The 26,564-nt window shown below is 49.9% G+C and overlaps 11 protein-coding genes across 11 annotated transcripts; 7 read left to right on the top strand and 4 right to left on the bottom strand.

Moving 5' to 3' along the window:
- Window positions 1–458: 458 nt before the first annotated feature.
- On the top strand, window positions 459–1,898 carry J7T55_001725 (terpenoid synthase; the record flags this gene model as incomplete). Its single annotated transcript, XM_053135732.1, has 4 exons — window positions 459–495; window positions 563–1,066; window positions 1,134–1,413; window positions 1,475–1,898. 4 exons carry the CDS (start codon window positions 459–461, stop codon window positions 1,896–1,898), a joined length of 1,245 nt encoding a protein of 414 aa, XP_052986662.1.
- Window positions 1,899–2,463: 565 nt separating this feature from the next.
- J7T55_001724 (cytochrome p450 oxidoreductase) lies at window positions 2,464–4,236 on the top strand (the record flags this gene model as incomplete). The annotated part of the gene is made up of 4 exons (XM_053135731.1): window positions 2,464–2,707; window positions 2,780–2,862; window positions 2,924–3,961; window positions 4,030–4,236. The coding sequence occupies 4 exons, from the start codon at window positions 2,464–2,466 to the stop codon at window positions 4,234–4,236; spliced, it is 1,572 nt and encodes a 523-aa protein (XP_052986661.1).
- A 179-nt stretch (window positions 4,237–4,415) lies between these two features.
- Window positions 4,416–6,796, bottom strand: J7T55_001723 (uncharacterized protein; the record flags this gene model as incomplete). The annotated part of the gene is made up of 6 exons (XM_053135729.1): window positions 4,416–4,856; window positions 4,941–5,793; window positions 5,923–6,077; window positions 6,303–6,322; window positions 6,576–6,662; window positions 6,730–6,796. 6 exons carry the CDS (start codon window positions 6,794–6,796, stop codon window positions 4,416–4,418), a joined length of 1,623 nt encoding a protein of 540 aa, XP_052986660.1.
- A 1,109-nt stretch (window positions 6,797–7,905) lies between these two features.
- Window positions 7,906–8,732, top strand: J7T55_001722 (uncharacterized protein; the record flags this gene model as incomplete). The annotated part of the gene is made up of 4 exons (XM_053135728.1): window positions 7,906–8,152; window positions 8,248–8,358; window positions 8,422–8,537; window positions 8,661–8,732. The coding sequence occupies 4 exons, from the start codon at window positions 7,906–7,908 to the stop codon at window positions 8,730–8,732; spliced, it is 546 nt and encodes a 181-aa protein (XP_052986659.1).
- Window positions 8,733–9,497: 765 nt separating this feature from the next.
- On the bottom strand, window positions 9,498–10,331 carry J7T55_001721 (uncharacterized protein; the record flags this gene model as incomplete). Its single annotated transcript, XM_053135727.1, has 4 exons — window positions 9,498–9,620; window positions 9,693–9,811; window positions 9,877–9,999; window positions 10,049–10,331. The coding sequence occupies 4 exons, from the start codon at window positions 10,329–10,331 to the stop codon at window positions 9,498–9,500; spliced, it is 648 nt and encodes a 215-aa protein (XP_052986658.1).
- Window positions 10,332–10,539: 208 nt separating this feature from the next.
- J7T55_001720 (uncharacterized protein) lies at window positions 10,540–12,506 on the top strand (the record flags this gene model as incomplete). The annotated part of the gene is made up of 10 exons (XM_053135726.1): window positions 10,540–10,566; window positions 10,657–10,692; window positions 10,942–11,133; window positions 11,200–11,236; window positions 11,294–11,358; window positions 11,417–11,504; window positions 11,608–11,846; window positions 11,921–11,988; window positions 12,052–12,167; window positions 12,235–12,506. 10 exons carry the CDS (start codon window positions 10,540–10,542, stop codon window positions 12,504–12,506), a joined length of 1,140 nt encoding a protein of 379 aa, XP_052986657.1.
- A 1,357-nt stretch (window positions 12,507–13,863) lies between these two features.
- On the top strand, window positions 13,864–15,507 carry J7T55_001719 (uncharacterized protein; the record flags this gene model as incomplete). The annotated part of the gene is made up of 5 exons (XM_053135725.1): window positions 13,864–13,943; window positions 14,000–14,292; window positions 14,368–14,597; window positions 14,667–15,049; window positions 15,129–15,507. 5 exons carry the CDS (start codon window positions 13,864–13,866, stop codon window positions 15,505–15,507), a joined length of 1,365 nt encoding a protein of 454 aa, XP_052986656.1.
- Window positions 15,508–16,322: 815 nt separating this feature from the next.
- J7T55_001718 (uncharacterized protein) lies at window positions 16,323–17,607 on the top strand (the record flags this gene model as incomplete). The annotated part of the gene is made up of 4 exons (XM_053135724.1): window positions 16,323–16,415; window positions 16,477–16,815; window positions 16,868–17,341; window positions 17,401–17,607. The coding sequence occupies 4 exons, from the start codon at window positions 16,323–16,325 to the stop codon at window positions 17,605–17,607; spliced, it is 1,113 nt and encodes a 370-aa protein (XP_052986655.1).
- Window positions 17,608–17,910: 303 nt separating this feature from the next.
- Window positions 17,911–19,660, bottom strand: J7T55_001717 (major facilitator superfamily transporter; the record flags this gene model as incomplete). Its single annotated transcript, XM_053135723.1, has 3 exons — window positions 17,911–18,481; window positions 18,549–19,185; window positions 19,348–19,660. 3 exons carry the CDS (start codon window positions 19,658–19,660, stop codon window positions 17,911–17,913), a joined length of 1,521 nt encoding a protein of 506 aa, XP_052986654.1.
- A 2,725-nt stretch (window positions 19,661–22,385) lies between these two features.
- On the top strand, window positions 22,386–23,302 carry J7T55_001716 (uncharacterized protein; the record flags this gene model as incomplete). The annotated part of the gene is made up of 2 exons (XM_053135722.1): window positions 22,386–22,446; window positions 22,638–23,302. The coding sequence occupies 2 exons, from the start codon at window positions 22,386–22,388 to the stop codon at window positions 23,300–23,302; spliced, it is 726 nt and encodes a 241-aa protein (XP_052986653.1).
- Window positions 23,303–23,507: 205 nt separating this feature from the next.
- On the bottom strand, window positions 23,508–24,817 carry J7T55_001715 (uncharacterized protein; the record flags this gene model as incomplete). The annotated part of the gene is made up of 4 exons (XM_053135721.1): window positions 23,508–23,934; window positions 23,996–24,246; window positions 24,385–24,501; window positions 24,641–24,817. 4 exons carry the CDS (start codon window positions 24,815–24,817, stop codon window positions 23,508–23,510), a joined length of 972 nt encoding a protein of 323 aa, XP_052986652.1.
- Window positions 24,818–26,564: the final 1,747 nt, after the last annotated feature.

Genomic DNA, 26,564 nt, shown 5'->3' with positions numbered 1-26,564 from the left:
GTATCTAAATCCAGGCGAAATATAAGACCGAGATAGTACGGTATCTATCTATGGGTAAATGTTTAATACGGCCTATTAGAAAGTCGTAGAGTTTCTGTCTATGGAGCCGTCTGGGATCCCTTCGGAAACGTATTCGTGTGCCGTTTAGACTATCTTGGCAATGATGATACAGGGGCCCCGAGTAAGTGGTGTTGACATTGTTCAACTCTTCGGACTATCGGGTGGTAACCACACCCTTGAAAGTCCAAATCGTCATCCGTTGGTTTTCTTACTAGGGTGAATCTCTCGAGTTGAACACTGTTCAAAAGAAAGACCCAACCTAGCGGGAAGCAAGCCCATGAGACTTTTTCTACGAGCTTCCTCAATTCCCTAACAGCCAACAAGAATTTCTTAGTTTGAGGATCTAGCTTTTTCGTTGCCCGGAAAAAAAATCAGCGTTCAGCAAAACAAACTTCAACATGCCTTCCTCAGAACTAACACTCTCATTTGTTAACAGTTAGTACAGCCTGTCCACCCTTAGTTATATTGCCGGTTCTAACCTGATCACGTTTTCACATTTTAGGTCATATCGCTTCCCAGGACAACTGCAAAGATGTATCCAGGATATCGTATTCCTACGACTGGCTTAAGGACGTCTCCGCAGCCTATCTGACCAAGTGTCCCCCGGAACTCTCCGGGTACCGGAGACTCTCCAGCCCACGTTCTAGCACGCCTTCGTCCACAGACAGCGAAATTACTGAGACAGTCGACGTCAATGGCTTCAGTGTCTACCCGCGGGAAGCTGGCCTGTTTTGGCCAACGGGGTTGCACCAAGCACGGCAGAGCCGCCATTGGGACGCAGGCCTGAAGATCTCTTCCGAGCTTTTGGAGCTTTTCAGCTCCGACGTTGATTCCAGCAAGGCTGTTCGCCCGAATGGGAAGTCTCTGGCAAAAATAGCCCAGCACGAGCTCTTGTTGCCGGAAGAAGACCGGTTCACCAAGTTTGCCACGTATCTATTCCCCGAGGCAGACGAGGAGAGAACCAGGCTCTTGGCCGCAACAATTGTGTTCATTGTGATCTTTGATGGTAAGCCAAGCTCCGCCTCAGTTAACGACTGAAAGTTGCTACCATTTGGGTACTGACCGTTAGTCAGACTCTTGGGAGATGCACGAAACAGACAAGCTTGGAGTCGTGCGTGATGATTTCATCAAGCGTCTCGAATCCAACGACGACGGCGCAGATGACAAGACTCCGCTCCAGACACTGATAGACTATGTTGTCAGCGGCCTCAAGGCCCACGATAAGCTCGCTGGTAACGCAGGCCAGGAAGTGCTAACCCACCTGGTGGCCTTTTGTCGTCATGTTCCCCCACAGTCAGAGTTTGCAAGTCTGGCTGACTACCTTACGTACCGCAATATCGACGCGGGTGTCCCGTGAGTTTTACAATTTGAATTGAACCTTGGGATTCCAAAACACTTACACGACGGAAAACAGGTACATTCTGGCCTGCGTCAAATTCTCGATCGAATCCGACGTAGTTATCGAGGATCCTAAACTCGCCACCATCTTACGCTTGATCAGCGACCACGTTTCGCTAGTAAATGATCTAGCCTCGTTCGACAAGGAGCTCCGGGCTTTCGAGGCAGGCAAGGTTTGTTACATGATCAATGCTGTCGATGTTGTGCGGAAAGTGTTTGGCCTGTCAAATTGGCAATCTGCAAAGGCATTGACTTTCGCGATGCAGCTGGAAGTGGAATCTCTGATGGAAGACGAGTTGACGAGGCTTTCTGTGGACGGTTGCTTGACCCCACAAGAAGAGAAGTTTGTCGAGGCATGTCTGACAATGACAGCGGGAAACGTGTTCTACTCTATCGTGACTTCGAGATACGGCGGAGAGGAAGCCAGAATTGCCTCCTAGTCTGATTAAAATGATAAGGCACCCTACATTTCATTTACTCAAGAATAAGAATAGAGTTTGAACAATATCTTTTATCTTTTATTATATTAGACGTCATCAAATTCACTTAGGTATACCGTAACATATTGATATATCGCTTTACTAACAAGTAAGCAACATTCGTGTAATGTTCAAAAGAAATTGAATACTGGAGACATTGGAATTTAAAAAGATATGGGTCAAAGAGGATAGATTCCAACCACAGTAGGCCTAATTTATATACGGGTTCGGAGTGATCGGAATAAAGCGGCGGTCAGAAGCCCACCTATAGTGAAAATCGCGACATGGAGCCACGGGTTGTAGTGGAATCCGGGTGGTGGCGCCATGTCGGTACAGTAACTGCTCGTGGCCTATTCTGCGTTATGCTTTATATGTGATAGTCTACAGTTCTCAGGCCACGAGTCAAGTACAAGCGAGTCATGATTATCAATTGTTAGTGATAGACACGGTCGAGCTTGAACTTATTTCTTATGAACTCGCTGCCTTGTCTCATCTGTTGATTGCGTCTCTTTCCAGAACTCCCATCATGTACGCTGCATCTTCTTACACCAGCGTCCTTAGTCGGGCTTCAACAATGCACTCTTCGCTGCTCTGGGTTGGCGGTCTTCTCCTTTTTCTTCTCATCGTTGCGATACGACGTCGTTACACTCCTTACCTTAGAGATGTTCCCGCGATCAGTGTGCTTGCCACAATCAGCAGGTGGGAGTATGTACGGCAGATTCTAACGGCGCGTATGGAGCGCAATTTGCTAGAGGCGCACAGACGGTTGGGTGAGTACTATGGGATATTAAGTACGAGATAGGCAAGCTCAATCAAGCTGACAAGTTGTCAAGGTCCTCTAGTTCGCATCGCTCACAACGAGATTTCCATCGCTGACCCAGCAGCAATACCAATCATTTACGACACCGAGCAAAAATGGGTCAAGGTAAGCCCTGATTGTTCCATGATGTACTTAACCCAGAGAAGTTTGGCTAACAACCCGCGAGACCGATTGGTACTACATGTTCGGATTCCCAGATCCAAAAAATGTTAATACATTCTCCGTCATGAATCCCGTAGAGCACAAGCGCATGAAGCGTAATGTAGCCCCTACTTATTCTATGTCAGCACTGCTGGAGTTGGAGCCATCGGTCGACTCAACCCTCACGATGTTCCTACAGCGCTTGGACGAAGCGGCTGTATCCCCCACAACCCCCGTCAGCGAGCGAGGGCCACCTACTGATTTGGCGCAATGGCTGACATGGCTCGCGGCCGATGTCATCGGCGAGCTAAGCTTCTCGCGGCGCCTTGGCTTTCTGGACACCATGTCCGATGTAGGAGACACCGCAAAGACCGTCGACAGCTTCATTGCGTATGCGTCCGCCGTGGCCATAGTACCGGCCATGCACAAGTTCCTCTTTGGCAACCCCATCATACCGTATCTTATCAAGGTCCCTTCGTTGATCATCGCTGATGTCACAAATGAAGAGGTTCAAAAGCGGCGGGACGCAGCACATGAGGCACGCGCGGACATCATGGGCAGGATCATGGAGTCCCAGAAGATTGCCGGGCCAGAGAGGTTTCCACCGTCAGAACTCCTCAATATGGCAGCAGTGAACGTGACAGCCGGCAGCGACACTACCGCCATCGGCATGCACTCCCTGATCTACTACCTGCTGAAGCATCCGCTTGCCATGGAAAAACTGCAGGTCGAGATCACAGAGGCAGACAGGTTGGGAAACTTATCCAAGATCCCTCGATATAGGGAGACGAACCACAAGGCAATGCCATACCTCGCAGCCTGCATCAAGGAGACCTTCCGCATACACCCGGCCGTGACCATCTCGCTGCCTCGCCACGTGCCTGCTGGAGGGGCTTACATTTGCGGTCAGTTCTTCCCCGCGGGAACGAGGGTCGGAGTCTCGCCGTACGTCGTCGGCCGGGACCCGAAGCTGTTTGGAGAAGATGCCGACAAGTTTCGACCGGAGCGCTGGACCGAATGCTCTTATGAGCAACTGATAGCTATGGAACATGGTTGTTTGCATGTGAGTGTTCCATTCCAGTCACACAAACATTGGGACATAGACTTCTTATAAAGCTAATGTTCACATAGTTTGGTCATGGCTCTCGCGTATGTCTGGGACGTCATATTGCCATGCTGGAGATAACCAAGGTCATAGTGGCTGTATTTCGTGATTTTCACCTTGAGCTTGCTGCGCCAGACGAAGAGTGGCAGATCAGTACATATAATGTACCAAAGCCAAAGTCTATCAACGTTTGGATACACCGTCGAGAGCATAAGAATTTTCAAACAGCCTGAACACCGGGTCGTCAAATAGTTGGCACTACTGATAAATTTTATCTGGTTATGGTTTCTTTTTATTTCATAAAATAACTTAGACAGTTTCGCCGAATTTGATCCCTCCTATATATATTTTACAATCACAACCTTTCTACAGTTGTTCGTGTCTTCTACTCTTTTCTCGACGGAACCTCCAATTATTGACTTCCCTCGAGGAGCCTGTTCATGACTGCCAATGCTTCCGCGCAATGCTGCTTGTTATCGAAATCTATGATAAAGTCCCACCTGGAAAGCAATCTCTGCCGAAACTTCAGAAGATCAAGACCCACTTCATTGTCTAGTCCAGTCCGCATCATACCTGTTCCTCTGCTCGACTCGACAACACGTTGCGTGCGTGGCCGGCGGACCTGATCGTACACCACGAGAGCCAGCGAGGCCTGGGCCGCCGTCTCCGCGCGGCCGAGAAGAGTAGACAGAACCAGGCTGTCTTCTATCGCCATGCCCGCCCCCGAGCCTTGCCAAGGCGTGGTGGCGTGTGCGGCGTCGCCCATCACAGCGATGGAGCCGGAGACGTACGTGCGGGCTGGCGGATGCTCCCATAGGTACCGCGCCGTCTGCTCCGGCTCGTTGCAGAGCAGCTACGCGACGTGTAAGCTGGCTCCAGAAACAGAATATTCCTGAACTCGATACTAACTTGTGAACTGGGTTTATTACAAACATACCTTCTCAACAGCATTCTTGAGATGTGCCGGCCAACCCCGGAACTGCTCGCGGATCTCATCCGCGCTGAGTGTGGTCTGCCACCGGTCGGAGCCGCGGGCATCCTCGTCCATGCCGCAGGCGATGAGCTGTACGAGCTGCCCATCGCTCAACACGTCATGCATGAGATACGCGCCCTCGCCGGTCCAACCATATTGTCGCGGATCCTCCACGTGGACGAGGCTCTCCCCGAGACTCTCTTGCGCTGCGGCGTAAGGCTTCAGGCCCATGATGGCCCACCACCCTGAATTCCGCGGACGCACGGCCGAGTCACCGTCGCCAAGGACGATCCCGCGGACGATGCTATGAATACCGTCCGCGCCGATGAGGACGTCACACTCGTGCGTAGACCCATTGGCGAAGTGCAGCGTCATAGGTGCCCCGGCACCGGCACTCTTGTCGTAGTCGACCCTCTCGAGCTTTTTGGACGCGTGCATCCGGCCCGGCGGCACGTCCGCGAGGAGCTCCTTCAGGAACGCGGCGCGGTGCACGATGCTCACGACCTGTTTTTGGTGGACCTCGGCATCGATCTCGTCGATCATGACGCCCTCGTCCCCGGCGTCGGGGCCTTGAGCCAGCATGAAGCGCACGCCCTTCTGAGGCACAGCGCCCGCCCGCTGGAGGCTTGCAGTCGCCGAGGGGCCGATGAGGTCCAGGGCCGAGAGAGCATTTCGGGCGATGCCTACGGCCGCGCCGGCTTCCTTGAAGGCTTCGGCTGACTCGAAGATATGGACGTCCAGGTGCGCATATTGAATGAGTGCGTGGACAAGGGTAGCGCCAGCGAGACCACCTCCGGAGATGGCGATACGGATAGGTCTATGAGACATAGCGGTGCTTATGTTGCATGCTCCAAGTCTAAGATGGTCGACAAACCTTTCCAGCCGTGTCCACTATACAACCAGTAGTTGAGATGGGGGCTTCGAATAATTGTCTCCAGATGCGCACGAGTGTTGAGACGGCGGCAGCGTGGAGTCACAGCCTCTGCGGGAAATCCAGAAAATACCCTTGAACACTAGCCGCCGCGGGCCCGTTGACTTTCGTTGGCCTTTTCCGCACTCCTGCTGCATGTGATTGCGACGCTGCAGCCTGTCGATCGTGACCTAAGTCCAAGACGCATCGCAGCGGCGCAGCATTCATGCGAGCCTTACGTTTGGCCCCTAGTGCTTGTCCCCTCTAACTAACAATCTACTGCCGGCGCTACTTCGCTCCCGTAATAAGCCCTAAGGCTGAATAAAGTTGGAGCTTAGAAGTAGTGTACTTGCCTAGTTAAGAACTCCGGCTTACGGCGCTTATAGTGTAACATTGTCAGTAAACAGTCAAATCACAGAGGACTTCGGCTGTGCGGCTGTGAACAAAGTTTAGGGACCAAGTATCAATACGAAGACATGGCGCAATCTGTTACGAAAGTACATTCTGTGCCTTTCCTAAAAACTGTGTAGCGAGCCTGAATTCAACGATTCGATCCTTTGCAGGAACATTATATGATATATCTCTCAACGATCACGATCCCCCGGGACGCGCCGGGTCGCGAGCTGCAGAACAGTTTCCCAGTCCCATGCTTCACTTGAACTCCAGATCTGGATCAAATGCTGTCGTACCATCACGCTTGGCTTTGAACTCCAAGTCAGGATCAAAAGCCGTCGTACCGTCGCGAAGAACAAGTGAGTCGGACTGCTCGGAGACGACTATGTGCATCACACTGTGTGTGAGCTTATTTTCTAAATGGTTGACATTCGGTGCATGTATACTTACCGGAAGCTACCGGAAGGGCCGCTGCCGATGCCGCCGCCATGACAAGAAAAATAAAGGTAGTCTTCATTCTGGGGGTTTGGTGTGGCGCTCAATAGAGGCCACCGTTCACGGCGGATGTTTGACGAGTTTGTATAGGAAAAGCCAGAAGCAAGGAGGTGACTTTAGGTTGTGAAGCTGTTGTCACTGTTCTTGGTGAAGGATTCATGCCTCGTTATATAACCGGGCAACGAAAGACAATGGTCCGAACCAGAACCGCCCGAGGAAACAACAAGTCCTACCGGGAGCCAGAGTAGCACGATCTCCAGGGCTGCTTGGTTGCATCCATCCCAATGAGCCCTCAAACACCTTCCAACTCAAGCTTCACACCCATTGAACGTTCATCGGACCACCCCTCGTGCGCTCCGAACCAACCAGACTCTGATACAGGGGCTCGACTTTGTTGGCTCCATAATAATCTGACTTGATCGTCGATACAATGCCTCCGTGATTCTTTTCAGCGGACCTTGCCGACGTCGTCTGATGTAGATCTTGGAAGAGGTTGTGTGAATGACAATCAAATCATTATCGCGGCATACATTGCGATGTAACCGTTGGTAGGCAACAGCTTGATCAGGGTCGCATTACGAACTTTCAGCCGCAAAGGATCAGAAAGCTTTGTGGCTCTGCGATCTTATCGGTCCATAATCTGGCTAAGAGAATATAACGTTTTGGAAAGCGCTCCGGATATCCCTCAGATGATTGACAAGGTATTCTTGCCGGATAGCCGCTATCACTTCTGGCGTCCTATCACATCCATACTACGTCCGATACAACAGGGCTTGCTCCTGGCGTCTTTGAGCATTAAAGTCGCGTATATACTGTGTTACAGCCGCCTTAGATGTCTGCCTAGGTAGGCCTCATATCGTCATTCGGTAGCATCTCAGCTGGAGGCGAAGGTATGGTTGTTTCACCCCGGCCGCCGGTTACATCGCTGTGGAAGGGCGTCAAGGGCCGATCGGCTTCACCGTGGTTGTTCAGCTGCGTACAGTGCGGAAATCCGGTATTTGCAGGAATTCTGCGTCCTGTGTGACACCGTAGGCAGATTCGTCTTTCTTGTCATATCCGCATTGGCCTCCTTCCCGCTGATCAGGATGGGATTTCGATAGCACTGTTTTGTGCCCCGATTCTACCATGACAATGTATGAGCACGATACCCATTCAGTTGAGGAGACAAGCCTGTTTCTAGGCAGGACAGACAATGAAATTCTCGGAAGTCGCGGCGGCCAAGCACATTCTAGGAAGTGCACTGAGTACTGTTTTACGACACTCTGGCTTTCTAACGCCGCCCTCCTATGCACATGCGTCTTGCTCAGTTTTCACATTTTATGGGCCTCGCCTTCAGGTCGCGCGTCGAACTGCCAGAGCCAAATCGCAGACACATACTGTAAGCTCACCTCGCTCCCGCCTGCTTGATGACTGGTTCTTCCGGGCCTGGCCCGTGGCGATGTCCAGCCATGTAAACTCACCACCTCTTTCTAGCACCTGCCAACGATGCCATCGAATACGAATACAGACAAATATTCAACGACAGCCGGTTCCTGGGCCCGCCTCGACCCGAATGGGACGCCCTAATGGAGTCGATAATGTCTGGTCAGTCTCCACTGTGATCCGATTTGGAACCCTCTGGGCACTCTAATGCTTTGTGATTCTCAGGGACTCTGATACGCATCTCTGAAGATGAACTCATGATGCATGGCTCCGATTCCATACCGCTCAAAGACGGCGGATACGCTGCTGGCCTCGGGGTGGCACATAGCCTACATTGCGTGGTATGTTAATACCCAGTCCTCACACCCTTGGCAAAGCACATACCTAACGGAATTTGGTGGACAGCGCTTGATTAAAAAGTTCATCTACCGTGAGCAGTCTTACCCTGACCTGAGTCTCTTCAGCGACGCATTTCTTCATACCCAGATACACGCAGGTCGGTGCAAACTCCAGAATTTGTTCCTTCGTTTGTCTGACAAGACCACAGACCACTGCTTGGATTATCTGCGGCAGAGTGTCATGTGTCAAGTGGATTATACATTGTACACCCTCTATTGGGAAGCAAGCCAGCAGGAAATCCCTGCTCACCACGCTCCAGGTCCGCAGAAATGTGTAAACTGGGATAGTTTGCATGCGTGGATGAGAGGTAGATCCACAAGCACTGATATGTTAATGGGCCCCGATATATAAGAATAGCCACAATACGTATATTGAACGAGGGCCATGGTCATGTTCTGGACACAATAGCATACTTCTTGGGAAGTATTTAGCTCAGTGATGCCTCTGCTCTACAACCATCGTGTCTTATTAAGACGTCAATTCCCATTCATTTTGTGTAGCCGATTCATCATCGGAATGGGGAGAGAGAAGATGATTAATCAGCCTGGGCAGTGCCCATAGAGACAAGAGGAAACAGATAATTCATATAAGCACAGTAGATAGGAGATTTACAGGTAATTGCCTATTCGCCATCTAATCTTGATAGTCTATATTCAAATTCGACTAAGGCGCTCTGACTATTCCTGCGGTATCAGCATGGAATGAAACTCCTGTAAGCTACTGTATGTTACAGCTCGGCTGCTTGCCCACGAGAAGAAAGATTCCCAGTTAGTACATTTCCGTGGCCCGCCTCTCAGACCTGTGAGTGCATCAGGAGTTTGCCATGCCCACGTGTTGACTTTAGCTTCTGCATTACACATAATACCTTCTCGTAAAATCTCCAGACAATGATCTGTAGTTTGTCAGAACATGGTAAGACAAGGCCTTCTGCTACTACTGGTCTCACCTATGTGGGCAGGGTTAAAGCCGTCCATCGCTTGGACATCGGGGTAGTTTTCCCTGTTTCCGAACTGATAAAATCGTTTCTGAGGGGATGTGATGCATGAGCAAACAGTGCTTGGCTTGTCGGGTCGCGAACGATTTTGTGGGCCACTCACAACACAGTGGAGCATATGGAACGTCTCGAGGTATCCGACATAGCCAGATCCGTCTTTCAAGACCACCGAGGTCTTGTTCATCGCTCTCATCTCCTCTTCCGACAGCCGAATGGTGGATGCTAAACACAATTTCCGGTCATTATACCTCTATCAGCAAAGGCAAATTTGGGGCCAGGAAACTCACGCTGAAGCAATTTAGACCACGCTTCGTCAACTTCTGGCCGCCATTCGCCGGTGAATGGGCTGCTCATAGGCGAGCTGGGAACATAATCCTCCACAAAGTCGTGAATAATCATTTCTGCGGGTGCTAGGTCTCCTTAGCTGTGGAGTTTCAGACCGCAGGATGGAAGACATACACAGAATGAACCCTTCCCCAGCCTCAATATTTGCATCATGAGTGATCCCTAAGGTTTTGGTCGCTGCCCTGCCGTTCCACACAGCCAAGATCACATTCAGAAGGAGGAGTATTAGATGCAGCCATAATGGTGTTCTTTGTAATCTTGACGGCCGGCTGCCTCCATGTCTGCGCGAAAGGTCTTCTTCATCGTTCCATATGTCTGACCTTCTTGCTTCAGTGTCCTCTTCCAGTTGCAGAAAAGGCTTCGTCTCGGGATGTGCGGATGTGCCAGTGTTGGCCATGATGTCTCGAAGGAAGTGCAAAGAAGGTAAGCATAAGTAATAGAAGCCCGGGAAATACTCAGGAGGTTTCAAGTGATTATTTGTGACGGGCAAAATCTTCGAGATTCCCCGTCTAGGCTGTGCAATATCTGGGTGAGCAGGAAGACCAAGAGGGTTGAGCGATGCCTGGATCGATTACCACTGGGACCAGCCTTCGGAATACAGTACCATGCAGAAGTCCACACTGTCCAAACTCGTAAGTCGTCCGATTTTAGTACCTAGTGAGACTGCTACCCATTTCAGCTGTCAGCTTATTGGTAATGCGCTCAATCCAATCACATATCAGTCCGTGATCAGGGTAGCATCGTCTCATAACCCGAGTGTAAGTAGTCCATCGACCACCCACTCGGAGGTTGACGGTCAATCAATCATTCAGCGCTACCGGAGGGTAGCAATGAAAAGAAGCACTTGGGCAGCACAGCGGACTTTCCCAACTTGCCCCACTTTGAATTCATTAAGCATAGAGCAAAATCAAATGTCATGCTGATTCCTATCCCCTTTGCTAAATGTAATCTTTCGAAATCTCTCACCCATCACAGTCAGAACTGTGTAATTATTATTATTTTTCTAGCGGGCAGCTCTATCCGAGATTTTCCGCGTCGCCCAGCCTTTCCTGATGACCTACGTGACTGAAGGCACTATCACCGCCATTGGCATTCTTTTCCCCTGCCTGGCGGTGATAGCGTTCGCAGTGCGGGTACAAGCTCAGCGCTTCTATGCTAAGGGCATTGAGATCGATGGGATTCTTGCCATTCCTGCTGGTGTAAGTGGAGTCCTCAAACAAAAAGCATTGCAGCACATCAGCGCTGATGCTGACCAACATCCTCAGCTTCTGACCATTGGAGCCGGTATTGCAGTGACCGTGGGTTAGTGTGTCCATCATTACAAATACCATATTGAGGAATCTAACACTCATGGTTCAGGAGCGCAAATACATGTTCTTGGAGGGCATTCACTGACTGCAGAGGCCGATTCCAAAATCGCGAAAGTAGGTACCGAGGCATCCCTTCCTCGCAGAAGAAAGCGTCTCATGCCTTTCTTTGCAGTTTGAGTATGCGTTCTGGCCTGTTCACGTCTGGGCTATGGGCCTGATCAAATTGTCCATTTTGTTCTTCTTCCGTCGCATCTTCAAAGGTTCGTCGTCTCACCGTCACCCCCCAACCCCCAAATCTCCACCCAAGGGCTGCTGCTCCCCCGTGTAGAAAGTAAAACGCTGACTCGTTGTGTGCCGTGTTAGGACATACGAAGAGAACACCCTTTGACTACGCCAACTGGACTCTCATCACTCTGACTGCTCTCTGGACGGTGATCTTTTTTCTCACGGAAGTCCTCGCGTGCGGCGACGACCCGTCCGCGGCCTGGAGGAGCCTCTCTGCGCTGCGTCATGAATGCATGGATACGTTCTCCATGATGTTGGCCTGTGGAGTGATCAGTTGGGTCTTGGACGTGGCTATCCTGGTGGAGCCACTTTTGGTGGTGAGTGCCCAAAACGCCATCGGGCGAAAGATGTTGCAGGCCTAAGAGCTAGGAATTTGCTCACACGAGGTTAGATTGGAAAGCTCAATATGGGTAGGAAGAGGAAGATACAAGCATCCTTCCTTTTCCTTTTCAGTGCCTTGTAAGTCAGATGTGGGCACCTTTTTGCGCAATTTCTTTACACAATCGCTAACTAGCTCTTCAGTGCCGTCGTCGCAGGGCTATTGAGGATGATCATCATGCTTCAAATCCGCGTGGAAGACACCGTGCACTCTACTACCAGGATCCTCGGCACTGATATGACGACTGTTGACCAAGTTGGTGAGTCTCACAAAATCACCGGCAAGATGTACATACCTCATTTCAGTCTCCTGACTTCCACCTGCAGGCATCATCTCGATCTTGCTCTTTTGGACCTACATCGAGATCGGTGTGGGCTTCGTGGTGTCATGCCTCCCACCCAGCGCTCGCTTCCTCGACAAATTCTCGGTACAGCCCTTGCTGACGTCTCTCCGAACAATGCTCTCCTCGCGAAGAAGCCGCCACTCGGACGAGGAGAGACGCGTTCCTTCGGAAATATCACAAGAGTCGTGGGAGCGACTCAAGTATATGCGAGACGAATATCAGATGACGAACATAAGTTCTGGTGAGGCGGCGTGAACCAGAGTTCGCCGTGAAAGTGAACATCTCTGCGTTCAAAAATTAGGTACAACTTGACCGGCATCCAACGACTAAGGGGTTCCTCGAGATTGGGCCGCCTGGGGCGGCAATTTTATGTTCATTACCTCAACCCGTTGATGAATTGTTTTCGTACGAGGCTCGTACGATTTTGGCTGGTGTCTCTTTGGACTCTCCACGGCAACCAGGTGTGCCCCGGGCACGGAACGCCTTCATTTAGGTAGCCAGCGCACAGATCTACTCCGCCGACGCAGTTAGCGGCGTGCATACATAGATGCTTCAACTAACAAGATAATTTACTATCTTGAAGCTGCCCTTTGCGATATAGGCATTAAGAACCGGTCTTGAATTATCCGCTCCAATATAATGTTGGTTCCCTATTCTCTATTGACGAGGAGATCTAGCATCTCCCAATCTTCAATCACTGCTACAAGGACCAAGGCCCTTTCTACCGTCGTCTGTTCTGAGACATCGATAATTACTCCGCGCTCGAGAAGGAAAGTATCTATCGGTTTGTGGCGGTCGTCGGGAGCTGTCCAATGGCCAAATCTGGCGTTGAGATTGCTCCCTTCTCGACGAGAGATTCAACAACTTCCATGCTCTCTTTGACGGGTTAATCCTCAAATCTAAATATTTCCAACAGCGGCCGCGATACAACCTTGCACTCTAATTTCAGTGGACGACACTAAATTGTTGAAAGAATCTGCACCCAGCTGAATGATTCTCAACATCCTGATCTAAAAACTCTTCAAAAATCACAGCAATTATCAACAATACGACAGTGCTTAGGCCAAGTTTTCAACGGTCCCTTGGACCGATGCTCCTGTACCGTTGTGCAGGACCGGTGGCTGGCTCTTGGGCTTCGCAGCACGATGAGAGGTCAACAAATCTGGATATGCTTTGAAAATAAGATGAAAGACTTCTACCGGCCTGTAGATTATTGAGAGTGACTCTGTAACCTCCAAGCACGTAAAATCGAAAAATTAGTGTACGGTTTTGGACGGTTTCGGATCACTGACATCATCTCCCGAATTGCACAAAGACACATCTCGGCCCGTAGTCGCCGAGGAACTCTACGAGATTCAATGTCACCAAAGCTATGTCGCTTTCTTGTTCGACGCCGCGGCTGACCAGATACTCAAGTCAATCTGAAGTAGCCATCCGGGACTCCGCCCCTGGCGCGCTGAGGCATCTCTTGTGCCGTTGACATACTCGAGGAGGAATAGGCCCGCCTTGCAACAGAAGATTGAAGTCACTGCACTTGAATTTGAAAATTTGACATCACAAGCTTCCGAGAAAGTCATCCAAAAAAGAAAAGAAAGAAAGAAAGGGACTCGATATGAGATTTCCACTGTTGGCTTTGCTGGCCGACGCTGCCACAGTGGCGTCGGCGCTGCGATACGTAATGTATTACGATCAGTAGGCCATATCCATTCTGTTCTGTGATCGGAGAACGAAACTCTGATGGCGAATAGATACCACAATCTGTCCCTTCCTGACCCATCTATTGTGTCGGAGGTCACCCACGCCGTCGTGGCATTTGCCCCCTGCGACACTTTCCTCGACAACGCAAACTCATCAAGCTGGCAGCCTTTCGAGACGGTCCAGAGTGTCAAAACACGATTCTCCTCCAAAGCGAAAATTTGTTTAAGCATTGGGGGCTGGGGGAGCAACACTGGATTTGAGAAGGGCTCTATTCCTGCAAACCAAGCGAGCTATGCGAATAACATCGCTAGTGTTGTTCAACGACTTGGGTTTGACTGCGTCGGTATGAAAATGTGCCAATCATGACTCCAATTGAGTCATCTGGTTTGCAGAGCTCTGCTGACATGTTCTTTGGCAGATATCGACTGGGAATATCCTGGTGGCGGCGGCGCTGATTACAAACTCGGAAATGCCGCGAGCTCAAGCGAGGAACAGATCAAGAACTATCCTTCATTCTTGGGAGCTATCAAAGGTGCAGTTGGGAATGGGAAGGAGCTCTCCATCGCAGTACCAGGCCTTGAAGCAGACATGGGCGCCTTCACGCCAGCTGTCTGTCAGGCTATCGTGCCGAACATTGACTTCGTGAATGTGAGTGCACTCGTCTCCCAACGTATAAATCTTGTTTCACTTGGCCAAGCTATCTAACAAGAGTGGCAGGTCATGTCGTACGACTTGATGAATCGTCGCTCAAGCAAGACGCAGCATCACGCTTCCGTCACTGGTTGTAAACAGAGCATGAGTGTGTATATCAAAAATGGCATACCAGCTGCCAAACTGAATGTCGGATTCCCCTTCTATGCCAAATGGTTCACGCTTCAGGCCGATGCTAAATGCGAGAACCCCATCGGCTGTAGCGTCGAGGGCTTCGAGAACGCCGATGGATCGGACAATGGCTTATCGGGCATCTTCACTTTTGAAAACTTCAACCTTGGCAGGCCACCGAGTTCCGTTTCTACCTCGATCAATGGACGATGTGGAAGTGTAGATGGGATACACTTGAAATGTCCTGACGCGAATTGCTGCAGTTCTTCAATGTACTGGTACGGTTACGTGTCCATTTTTGGTCTAGTTCATTATGCTTTTCTCTTGAAAATGAATGCTGATGACTTCAATTACCAGTGGCACCGGAAAGGAATACTGCGGAAGCGGCTGTCTGTCTGGTTATGGGCTTTGCACGGCACCAGTCACAACTGAGACTTTCCAGCGCGTCTATCAAAGTGGCCAGAGCGATGACACAAATGGGGGGCAGTGGTATATTGATAAAAGAACCAACACTTTCTGGACGTGGGATACTCCGTCGCACATTGGCAGGAAATTTACGGACGTGGTAGCTGGGTTGCAACTTGGTGGCATCATGGCTTGGAGTTTCGGTGAGGACAGTTATGATTACGCGCATGTCAAGGCGTTGCAAACCGGCTACAAGGGCACGCAAGCTCGCGCCAAGAGAAGAAATTTCAAGGGGGATGCTGCTGTTGTGGCACGGCGTTCTGATCTTTGAACTCTGTTGTGAGTATGGCTGATTGAAGTTTGACAGCACTGGTGGTCTCCCCAGCTTGGCCCCTCGTCAAACAGGATGCGATATCAAAGTGAGATGTGATACAGTAGTTTGGAAAAGGATGCCAAGGAGTTTGGATCAACGTTGTCTCTGAGCAGTATAGGAGTTCTGGTTTATCCCCAAATACATCACATTTTCGAAATGCAAGTATGCACATTCCAGAACATGTCACATTCACAATACTAGACTATGCATTTCACAATCACCGGTGCTTGTTCCTATATCCTCTTTTAACGGCGAGATGATGTGTCTTGTTGCACGACGTGTACTGGCCGAAGTACTGTTGCCGGGAAGACTTAACTCATTTCCTAGCAAATAAGAGCTAAGTGAACACCAATTAGTGATGATACCAAAGTGTTTCGCTTCGCTTCCTTCCATGCCAAGTTCGGGTGAGATCTTCTCACGCTGAGTCCGTACCGGCAACTAGCCTCCCATTTGCACCCCACGCAGATTAACGGCCGATTGATCCGATTGCTGAAATCTATATAACACCGATTACGGAAACCCGATTTAGGATCTCTCATCTGGCTAATGATAGTGGCCGTCCGGCATTGCGTCTTCGTCCAAGAGGTTCTAAAGTTGCTTGCAATGCGGGGGCGCAATGTCGTGCTTCAAGAGTTCGCATGTGCAATCACATAGCCGCCCATACAAATGATGACGGCGACTGGCATTTGGAAGTCGAGATATAAATTAGCATGCATACGACATGAAGTCAATGATGCCTCGACCCAGAATTGCACCAGAGACATATTGAAAAGATGGCCACAGTGACTCAAACCGTAGAATCCGCCAACGCTGAGGGCAAGCCCATCAAGCTTGCTGTGGCATACGATGACAAAGTCCATAATGCAGTAAGTCTCCTACAAATCACTGCCTTTTGGTTACTTTATGTCGTTCTGATGTTCAAGATAGTCCAAATATGCCGCCTACCTGCCAGTCTATGACACAACCACCAAGTTCCCATATACCGAGCTGTTTGACTTCAAAGACCGCGGATTGGACGCGGATCCTGCAAAACCGAGTCTCCTGCGCAAGGATGACTCTAACTTGAAGGTCTCAAAGCTGACACCTCGCGTCGGCACTGAAATCACAGGTCTTCAGCTGTCCCAGTTGACGGACGCTCAGAAGAATGAACTTGCCTTGTTGATAGCCGAACGTGGCGTTGTGGTGTTTCGAAATCAAGACTTCAAGGATATTGGACCCGAGAAGCAGAAGGAGTTCGGCCAATACTTTGGTCGTCTTCATGTACACGTATGTTCTCGTCTTTTCACTTCGGGAGTTTGCGCTTGCTTACCACCTGCAGCCTACTGGTGCGCATGTCAAGGACCACATTGAGTTCCACTCAATTTACCTTGGGAAGGATAATCTGTATCGTCTGGGTCGCAGCACGAGTAAACTCACCACTACGGGTTACCACTCGGATGTCTCATATGAACATCAGACCCCAGGAATCACGCTGCTCACTCTCCTCGAGGTCCCAGAGACTGGCGGCGACACTGGCTGGACCTCACAAGCAGCAGCCTATGATCGACTCTCGGAGCCTCTCAAAGTCTTTCTGGAGGGGCTTAGAGCCGAGCACAGTGGTTTCCAGCAGGCGGAGAACGCCCGCAGAGACGGCCACTTCGTCAGGCGTGAGCCGGTCAAGAGTTACCATCCGATTGTCCGAGTTCATCCCGTCACAAAGCAGAAGGTCCTCTTTGTTAACCCGGGATTCACTCGTCGCATTGTTGGCCTGAAGGACGAGGAATCGGATGCGATCTTGCAACTGCTGTTCAAGGTGTGTCCGGAAAAATGTGTATCAAATCGACGCAATTTGCTAATACAGTTGTATCATAGCATATTTCGCAGAGCCAAGACATTCAGGCGCGCGTCAAGTGGGACGATAAGACGGTTGCTCTGTGGGACAATCGCGTTACGGCACACACCGCCATCTCTGACTATGATGTGAGCGACGAAGGCGAAGGTCTGCGTCAAGGGTTCCGTATTACGACTCTGGCTGAGGTGCCTGAAGGGGTGAATGGTCTGAAGTCTCAATGGGACTAGATAGTTAGCTACCAGTGCTGAGGTTTTTCTCATGGGTTGATGGGGACAAGCAGCAAATCACCTGAAAACAAAGCAGGCTAGATATTTCAGATAACTTTCGCACAGAGGATCTAGACTGACTTAGTGGGCTTGGAAGCGGTTTCAATCATTATCGTACATGGGAATCGTGCTTGAAATTGAAATTGAGAGATTCATGAAATGCAGAAGCTTTCAGTGATATGTGTGCCTACCGCACCATCGGCTCGCCCCAGGACTGGGTATCTCGTTGTAGTGCAAGACTTAATCAAGCAATTCTATTTGCGACTAATATATTACATCTCTTTCCCCAAGGTACTCGCGATCGTTGCGATTCCTCACATTGGTATCCTTCCACATGAATAGGCACGCGAAAGCCACCGGTACGCAGCATATACCCGCAATGACCATTTGTTTTTGGGCTGCCAAGTACGCTGCTACAACAGCATTGCGTATCAAACTCCCCCATGGATACTCCATTTGTTTATCTAAAGAGCCATATATCTGCGTGGTAAGGTTCTTGCTGTCGGCTGGGAGAGCATCTTCCAAGACTTTGGGCACAACGCCCGTCCATATTGCCTGGGAGAAGCAAGAAACGATGGCAAATGCTACTGACAGAGACATGCCCCAAATTCCCACACCAAGAGCAATATCGTTGTGGTGGATGTTTGCCATGACTGCCATTTGACTGCAAGACATGAGATATGTCTCACAAAATCCTATCATGGCTTGGTATCTGGACAGGACGTGAACTGAGAACTCGGGGCCGCGGTACCCCAGAAGAAGCCCGGTGGGAATCCCCAGGACGATAACAGCGAAGAGAGCCGGAAATCTGTAATTCCCAGTGGTCCGAATGAGCCTATTCGATGGTTACCTCTTGTACAAAATACAAACACGTAGGAACAAGGCTGAGGGCTGCGACTTACAGTCCAATGAATGGGGCAGCCACCGCGAAGGCGAATGGACGTACGCTGGCAATGTAGCCAGCAGAAGCGCTTGTCTGGCAATTAACCACCTGAAGATACGAGCTGTAGTAGGAACTCCAGCACTGCACGGATGCCATTGAAAATACTGCCGTCAGACAGCCGCCAAGGATGCTTCGGCTTTTCATGAAAGGCCAAGGGAGGCAAGTGACAGGAGCCAAGCGTTTTTCCCATACAACAAATCCAACCAAGCTAGTAAGTCCAAAAACGAGCATGGATATTGCGTCGCTTTTCCGATCACTCGGGGCTGTAGATGCGTAAGGAAAGGAGGATAAGGTCAAGCAGAGTCCAAGTATTGCAAGAGCAACACCCGGACAATCGATTTCGACAATGAAGCGGCTCCAACGTCCACGGGAACTTGGCGTAGTGTAATTGTAGTCTCTCGGGCGATCTGCGATACTGGAATGGCGCTGAGCACCAAAAAGGACAACAGAAATGGGAAGTGAAATGAGGGTCATGATGCTGGCGGAAACTCCAGATGCGGAGCGCCAGCCAAAATGAGCCTGCATAGACTCAGCGATTTGTGGCGCTAGGAACATTGTGACGACGATGGGCGTCACATAGATGCCGTAAATCAGAGCTGTCCAATTGTCCAATCAGCAAAGTCTCAACCACAAATGAGCTAGAGTATAATGTTAAACGGTGTCTCAAAGACGTCCTATGGTTCTCAAATGCAATATTTGAGACTAGAAACTACATTTCAATCGAATCTTGACAGAGCGCTGGGAGACGGGAAGCGTACCTCGGTTTCTGAGTGATGTCATGTCCGCTAAAATGATAGTCAAGACGTAATCCACAGAGTTGAACCCAATACCTTGAGAAAGCTGAGCGAGAACGATTGTCGCTAGGTTTCGGGCTACAGCCTGGATGAAAAGACCCAAAACCGCGAGGGCGGTTACCATGAGGAAGCCGTGAGCTCGACCGAATTCGTCAATGAACTTGGCTATAGGAAGCCTGAGCACACTGCTCGTTATACGTACTACCATAGGCAAGACGGAAAAAGCTCTATGACTGGAGAAATCCAACATGACATATGGTTCCAGGTTGATCACCATGGTTCCGACAAGAAGATGAACGAAGTGGGCAATGTAAATCCTGTGTGATTGATTAGTTTCTTAAGCTTTGGCATTGAACTTTTATCACACGTCAGAACTGTCAGGCCTTACATGGCAAAGGTTGTCCACAGTAGCTTTCTGGACAGGAATATAACAACAGCCGGAGGCTTTTCGCGTCCTGCTTGAACTTCTGCGTGGCTGCTCCAATGACCACCCCGGCGAGAGTCGGGTTGCGATCGTCCCAGGTCGTCCATGCTCGCAAAGTAGTATCGCGAATGTGAAATCCGTGTCAACAATCCCTGGATATGGGGTTTGGTTGCCGCCAAAAAAATAAAAATGAATGTCGTGATAACGATCTGAAGTATGTAATGTGACGGTCGAGAACCTCAAGGTGAAAGAAACAACAATCTGCGAGGGTGACTTCCCATAGCCAACATATCGACTTGGACTCATTCTTAGTTTTAGCATTGAGGTATTGCAGGCTTTGAGCCCGCCATCAGCGGATTTTAGACGGCGTTCGCACCAATTCTTTCGCTTAAGAGCGATCTTCCTCAAGTGCAGCCGATAGCAGTGGGTGGTGCCGTAAAGGTCCGTGTCCATGGCAATCATTTAGCACCGCCATATCAACAAGCCGGCCGGTGATTTGTTCACTGACTCATCTCGACGAAGCCATATCGATGACCAGATGACATGGTTCATAGACCTCGAACATGTTGCTACCCGCTGGGGCAACCATTCTGATACTTCACCGCCACCACCCGAGTAGTCTCAGGGCAGTGAGGACCGGCACCGGATGGTGATGGTCTACCTTGTCTATACTGCCTGCAGTGCTTATCTATTTCCGCACCACCTTTCAACCTTGTATTTCCCTTCAATGCCAATTTGCTACTCACCAATGCTCGACTCCTCTCTAATCATTGCACTTGCTGCCACCAGCCTAGCCCTGCATTACAATTCTTTCGTAACAGGCACCAGAGGACACTACTTACGTGTCGTCCTTACCGGCAAGCTACAGGGTAGCCCGAGCCGAGCTCACAAGCTCCCGAAATCTACCGCCGAGCTCGAACATCCCCTGAGCTTTGAGGGCACAGCTTTCATCTATCTGTTCGCATTCTCATTACATCGAAGGCAGAAAGGACCTTGTCGCTAACGGGGCTTTGGATTCGGCTCAGACGTCTTCTTGACTTCTCCAGTCTCTTGAGCTTCAGACGTGGTGCTCTTTCTTCCTTTTCGAGGAGATCGAAGACAAAGAGAACTACACTGCCGACACAAGATTGGTTATCATGATATATCGCTGAGATTGCCAGCAGTTTCAGAGTCATAATTCTGCGACTTCATGTCACCGGGTCCTGTCCGCCAACCTGGTCTTGGACTGACCTTCTCACCCTCAAGAACAACACTCCATGACATCCTACACAGGGATGGTGGAACTCTTTTTGCGCTTGAGTCTTCTGACGCTCGTTTCACGTAAGGAAACATCTTCTAGAGAAGCGCGCTTTGCGAAATCAACAGATTCTCTATCTGTGTTGCCTCCACTGTCTGCATTGTGCCACCGCTCGACTTATTGGGATGCAAAACAGGTACTCTGTGCTCTCAAATGCAGCGCAACGTCTTAAATTGAAATCTCATTTTCTTCTACGAGTGGTACATTTCAGCCTATGACTTTCTCTCATGGTACCTGTGTTTTCCGTGCACAATACGTTGCGTGTTTCGATATGTCTCAATGGTGCGCACTAGGACCTCTGTTCTTCGGCATCGATTTGCACAAAGACGCTTGGGCGGCTAGGTATCAACCTGTTGTTCTTTGCTCACTAGACCTTACACAAATCTGAATTCGGGTCGTCTCTTATGTCAAGTGAGCCACAATCGCCTCAAAAGCGCTGCCATCGCATATTTTGATAAACCCCTTTTCCTAATAACCATTAATAAGCGGAATTGACTCTGGTGATAGCTTGCTTGATCAGACTGAGCTTGCATTCACATTACGGAGCTTTCGGAGAGGAGTAACGAAAAGAGTCTAGCTGAAGTGGCTCTGATTTTATGGCTAGTGGGTTGTTGTAGATGATGGTCCAGCCCGTCAATGAATCAATAAGCCATCGCTAGAGTAAGAGCCCCCTGTGTCAAACTGGGGACCCCCAGTTAATTTTCGACCCACATCGGACTACGTTGTCCCCTTTTGGATGTCTACGGGCGCCAAATGTCCGTCACGGAGGCGAAGCCAAGAGTGGAAAAGGGAACATCCGGTTCAAATTGCACGGGCGCGTTGACCAGAAGAAGCGTTGTCAGATTTGCCTCTGTGGACTAGAGCTCTCCAGGTTCCAAACGTACACATGCGCCAGATAGGTACGTCTTGTGTGAGAAGTCCCGGAGCTAGCAATTCAATGGCACTTGATTTAGAGCATGCAAGACATACTGCCATGCCCAACTAGCTCCGGACTAGGCCGGATTATTCTCAAGGTCCATTGCATTCGAGCGAACGATAGTGGACACCTTGGTGGATGTTTCAAACAGCCGTCCCCACTCAATGGGCCTTAAGTCTACTCCTTAACTTTAAATGGGCGTCAGTTTCAAACGACTTTTTCTCCTCTGAACAAGCCCAGGGGCACTGCCGACAGCCGAACACGACCATCATTGGCAGAAAAGCAGTAGGCGCAGGGAAGCGATGGCAGCGGATGCTGTCCGTCGCCAGAAGTTGACAATTCGGCACAATTTCTCATTGGTGGACATGGAGAAAGCTCCTCATCAGGGGAAAGCCACCATCTTGGCCTTCCAGAACGAGGACTCTCGTTTGTGGGGCCACGATCGTAGACATTGTCTTCCGAGGGCAGATGCCCAAGATGATAAAATGCCTGGAAGTCCCCAGGTATGCTTATATTTGCTTTCATCATCCTTCATCATTCATCCCAGGTCAAGACAACAACCGTCTTCACTCCTTAAAAAGTCTCTCGTTCATCTACGATCACTATGCATTGCTCAGGGCTCTTCCAGACGGCTGTTGCCGCTGCCATGATTGGCACATCTCTCGCAGACAGCTGGGGCGGCTCCGTCTCCCTTGGCCCAACAACTTCAACTATTGTCAAAGCCGTCACAACCCTCATCCCCGGCGCGGCGCCTTCTACGCAGAACGGCGTCCTGTTCCTGTGGCCCGGTATGTCAAACGGCACCGGCGATCTTGTCCAGACGACCCTCGAATCCTGGGCCGACAACTCGTGGTGCGGCGCCGTTAAGGGTCAGTGGTGCGTGCGCGCCTCGCTCTTCGGTTCCTTCGGCCAGCTTGACGGCACCGCAAGCCCCGTATCCGCAGACCAAAAGGTCAAGATCGTGTACGAGCTGCTTTCGGACAACGACACCTGGCGCCAGACCGTCACCGATGCCGATACCGGCAAGGAGCTCAGTACGTTCGAGCACAAGTCGGGCCCATTCATGAGGGGTTACGGCACCGGTACCGAGTGCAATGACAACTGCAGCCCTACCATTGCCGAACAGCGTTACATCAACACCGAGATCACCCTCGCCGGGGCCGATACTGGCTTCGGCAAGACCATCGCCACCGCCCAGAAGGCTACCTACTCTGGCCTGGCAAGCAGCCAGAATGGCAAGGTCTGGACCATCGCGGAGATTGTTGTCCCCAAGATGGTTTAAGAGTGGGTTTGACGTTGTTACAACTTCGCCGAGTCCACGAGCTGGGGCGAAGTGATTCATTTTGTATATAGTATTTCAAAATGCCAATCGAGGTTGCATATAAGAAACATAGACTTGTTCCATAGGAGTCTATATATTGTCTCCAACTCAGCCTACGTTAACAACATTGTGGTGACGTCTATGAAAAGTTTATTTATCTCAGGTGCTAGCGTGTCGTAAATAATGGTGCCAGAACACTGCTCTCAAACCATTGTCTGTCTTTTTCCCATCCTTTGAGAATAAAGTCCCTTCCGAGTGCCAGTGCGGACAGGACTTTGTCCATAGGAGCTGAGAGCGGAAGGTTTGGGTTGCCCCTAATGTGCCAGCATATCAAGTGGACGCCTGCGTGAATAGCAGTGCGAAAAGCCATCTCATCACTGATTCGTCCGTATCCGTCGGCGAATCCTTTCATCGCTGGTATAACAGTATCAACATCCTTGAAGTGCTTTCGCTCGTAAAGGTCGGCCATCATTGCGCCAACATCAATAGCCCGGTGGCCGAACTGAGCCAGCTCCCAATCAATTATGAAAAGCTTGTTAGGAGCTCGGTCAGGACTTCGAGCTTCTTGCCATGGGGCATCTGCAAGTAGCACACTGGCTCAGTCAATAAATTAGGAATCGTCAAAAACTGATTCAATCGATTTTTGTGACTTACTTGCCCGTCCAGAAATCCCCATGTATGAGTCCCCAGCTTCCGTCCTCACCTAACGGTGGCTCGTTGAGCGAGAACTCTGCGGTGATCGCATCCTTTACGGCTTTCAACGTCTCCATGTGGTCTTGTGCAAGATCTGGATAGATCTCAAGCACTTTGAGGAAGCTATCGTAAGTAATCTTGCACTTCAACTTGCGCGCCTCTTTATTCTGGCTGATGGTTGCTCGGAGCGAAGCCTGCCCAGGTTCTGACGTCTATTGATGGAACGAGCGAAGCCAGAGCCCTAAATCGCGGCCGATGGATTCAGCGCTGGTTCCTGGTAGAGTTGCTTTGACTTTCGGGGAGACTAATAGTGTCTTCAGGTCTGTGGTATTGGAGCAATCCTCCAAGACCTGCGTATTCGTCTCTCGATCAAACAAGTGAAGGCGTGGCGACCTCACCACTGTGTCTGTAGTCGTGATGTCTTTTGAGAAGCTGACAAGTCCATGGAGCATGGACTCTTCAAATACCTAGCAGAAGATAGAAGAGATCAGGACACACTCAGACCGCATGACGACGGGTGAATGTAGGGGTCATCATTACACAGCGCTTAATGTCGAGCAAGAAGTCTCGATTGCCTGGCACATGGTCCTCTGAATGCTTAATTACCACCGTCTTGGTGACTGCTTCCGGCACGTCAATCTGCGAGTCGAGAGGCTGAATTAGGGTGCCGCGGTAAAGATAGTTTGCAGTCCCACCGCTCAGCTTCGTAAGCTCGGAGCAGGCATACTGTGTCTGCGATAGCTCTTTCAAGAGCTTCTGCACGAGTGAGTTTTCATCTGCCATTACGGTCTAATTGAGAAATGTAATAAAGAATTTTGGGTCGGTGGTGTTGTCCTGTGTGCTTATTAAAAAGAGACCGGTGAGTCACCGGCCGTCACGCGGGGTACTTTTGGAAACTGGGGTCAAGGTATTGCACCATTAGATATCCGTTCAGGACGAGCCATGAATGGACCGATAACAACACGCAACTTTGAATGAATGCTTGTCATCCATGCCTTGTGTGGTCAGAATGATCCTAGATCGGTGTCTTGGTAGTGGTAATATCCCAGGGCTGAGTTCAGCGCTAGGGACGAAAGTGGCGGATGTCTTCTTCTAGAGCGCATGCAGGAAACTCCGACTAATCTCGTCGTCGTCACGCAAGTCGCCAGCAAGGTTTATTCAGAAACCTTGAAAAATTGACAGGCTTCTTCTATTCCTCGTAGCGTTATAGTGCAACAAAAAAGTTGAAAACGTAACGAGTTCCGTATTAAACACGCTGTTCAAAGTAAATAGAGCCGGAACCACTCAGACTAGCAGCATTGATGAAATTATGTAGTTGAGATCCAAATGATAATACAACGATGCGATATCACACCTTCGTCAATATCGATATTTACTTATGTCCCCAACAGTGCCATCTGATGTTGTCAGGGATTTGAGGCTCAGAACATGGATTCTTCGGGTCCCAGTATACGATACAATGATGGGTGAGAGAAATAAAACAGTCACCCCCCTGTTGAGCGTTCGGACGTGCGGTCAATATTGTACTACCTTCTTCATCCTACTGCAATATCGAGAATTTCAGGGATACCCATTTTAATTCTCCACGATGCCTGATATACTTGCGGTATTCATCTTGCATCTTACATACGCTAAAGTCAAAATTATCCAAGAGCTCTGTATTAAGTGTCCGAGTATGATAACTCGTTCTTGATTAATTGGACTTTATCAGACAACCAGCACCTTGTGAGTCAGGACCACATACCTTAACTGTCACATATACTATTGGAACATCACCGCCGCATTCGTGAAAATGACAACATGTCATTGCGAGGCCCCCTATGGCTTACATCCCCATATAGATCCATCCTGCGGGACAGCATCCTACAGTAGATTATCCCAGAGATCAACCTCTAGAAGGTTATATTAAAGAAGATTATCTCACAAGAGGTTGTCTCACAAGAGATGATCCTGCGGGAGGTTATCCTATATTTCCCCTGTTTCCTTTGAATTACTGGCCGTTTCGCGGCCAATCGACCTCAAGCTCGTGCGTGGACAGAAGAGACGTTGGACCGACTTTCTTTGCCTCTCACACAAAAGCAAAATTACAGGCGCAAAGTAGCATTCGGGATAAATATGATATTTTTGTGTGAGCCACGTGACCTCTACACACTGCGCATCCACCCCAGATATATATGTACCCAGATATGAGTGCAAAGCGCCAGGTGTTGAGCGCCTGCTCGGGGTCTCATGCATATGCAAGGGCTGGGAACCTCACAGACACATGCAATAGAAAGTTGACCTTTTTGCTATCAGAAAGGCGGCTGTTTTTGCGAACGGTTGCATCTAAGCCCGAAAAAGTGGCACTATTGCCAAGGGTTCTGAAACCTTTACTTACTCCTCTCCGACAAAAGAATACGGTAGGATCTGTCACCCTAAGCTCGCTGTCATCCTTTGCCTGCCTGAAATGTGCTGGTGTAATGCAGGAGACCCAGTGTTTCATGCAGGTTGGCTCGTTGGAAGTTGGCTCGTTGGATGTTGGCACAGGGGG

The sequence above is a fragment of the Diaporthe amygdali genome (assembly GCF_026229845.1).
Source record: "Diaporthe amygdali strain CAA958 chromosome Unknown NODE_58_length_245710_cov_65_198243, whole genome shotgun sequence".
Taxonomy (NCBI): domain Eukaryota; kingdom Fungi; phylum Ascomycota; class Sordariomycetes; order Diaporthales; family Diaporthaceae; genus Diaporthe; species Diaporthe amygdali.
Note: the sequence above shows the minus strand (reverse complement) of the source record. Positions and strands in the feature narration are given on the sequence as shown.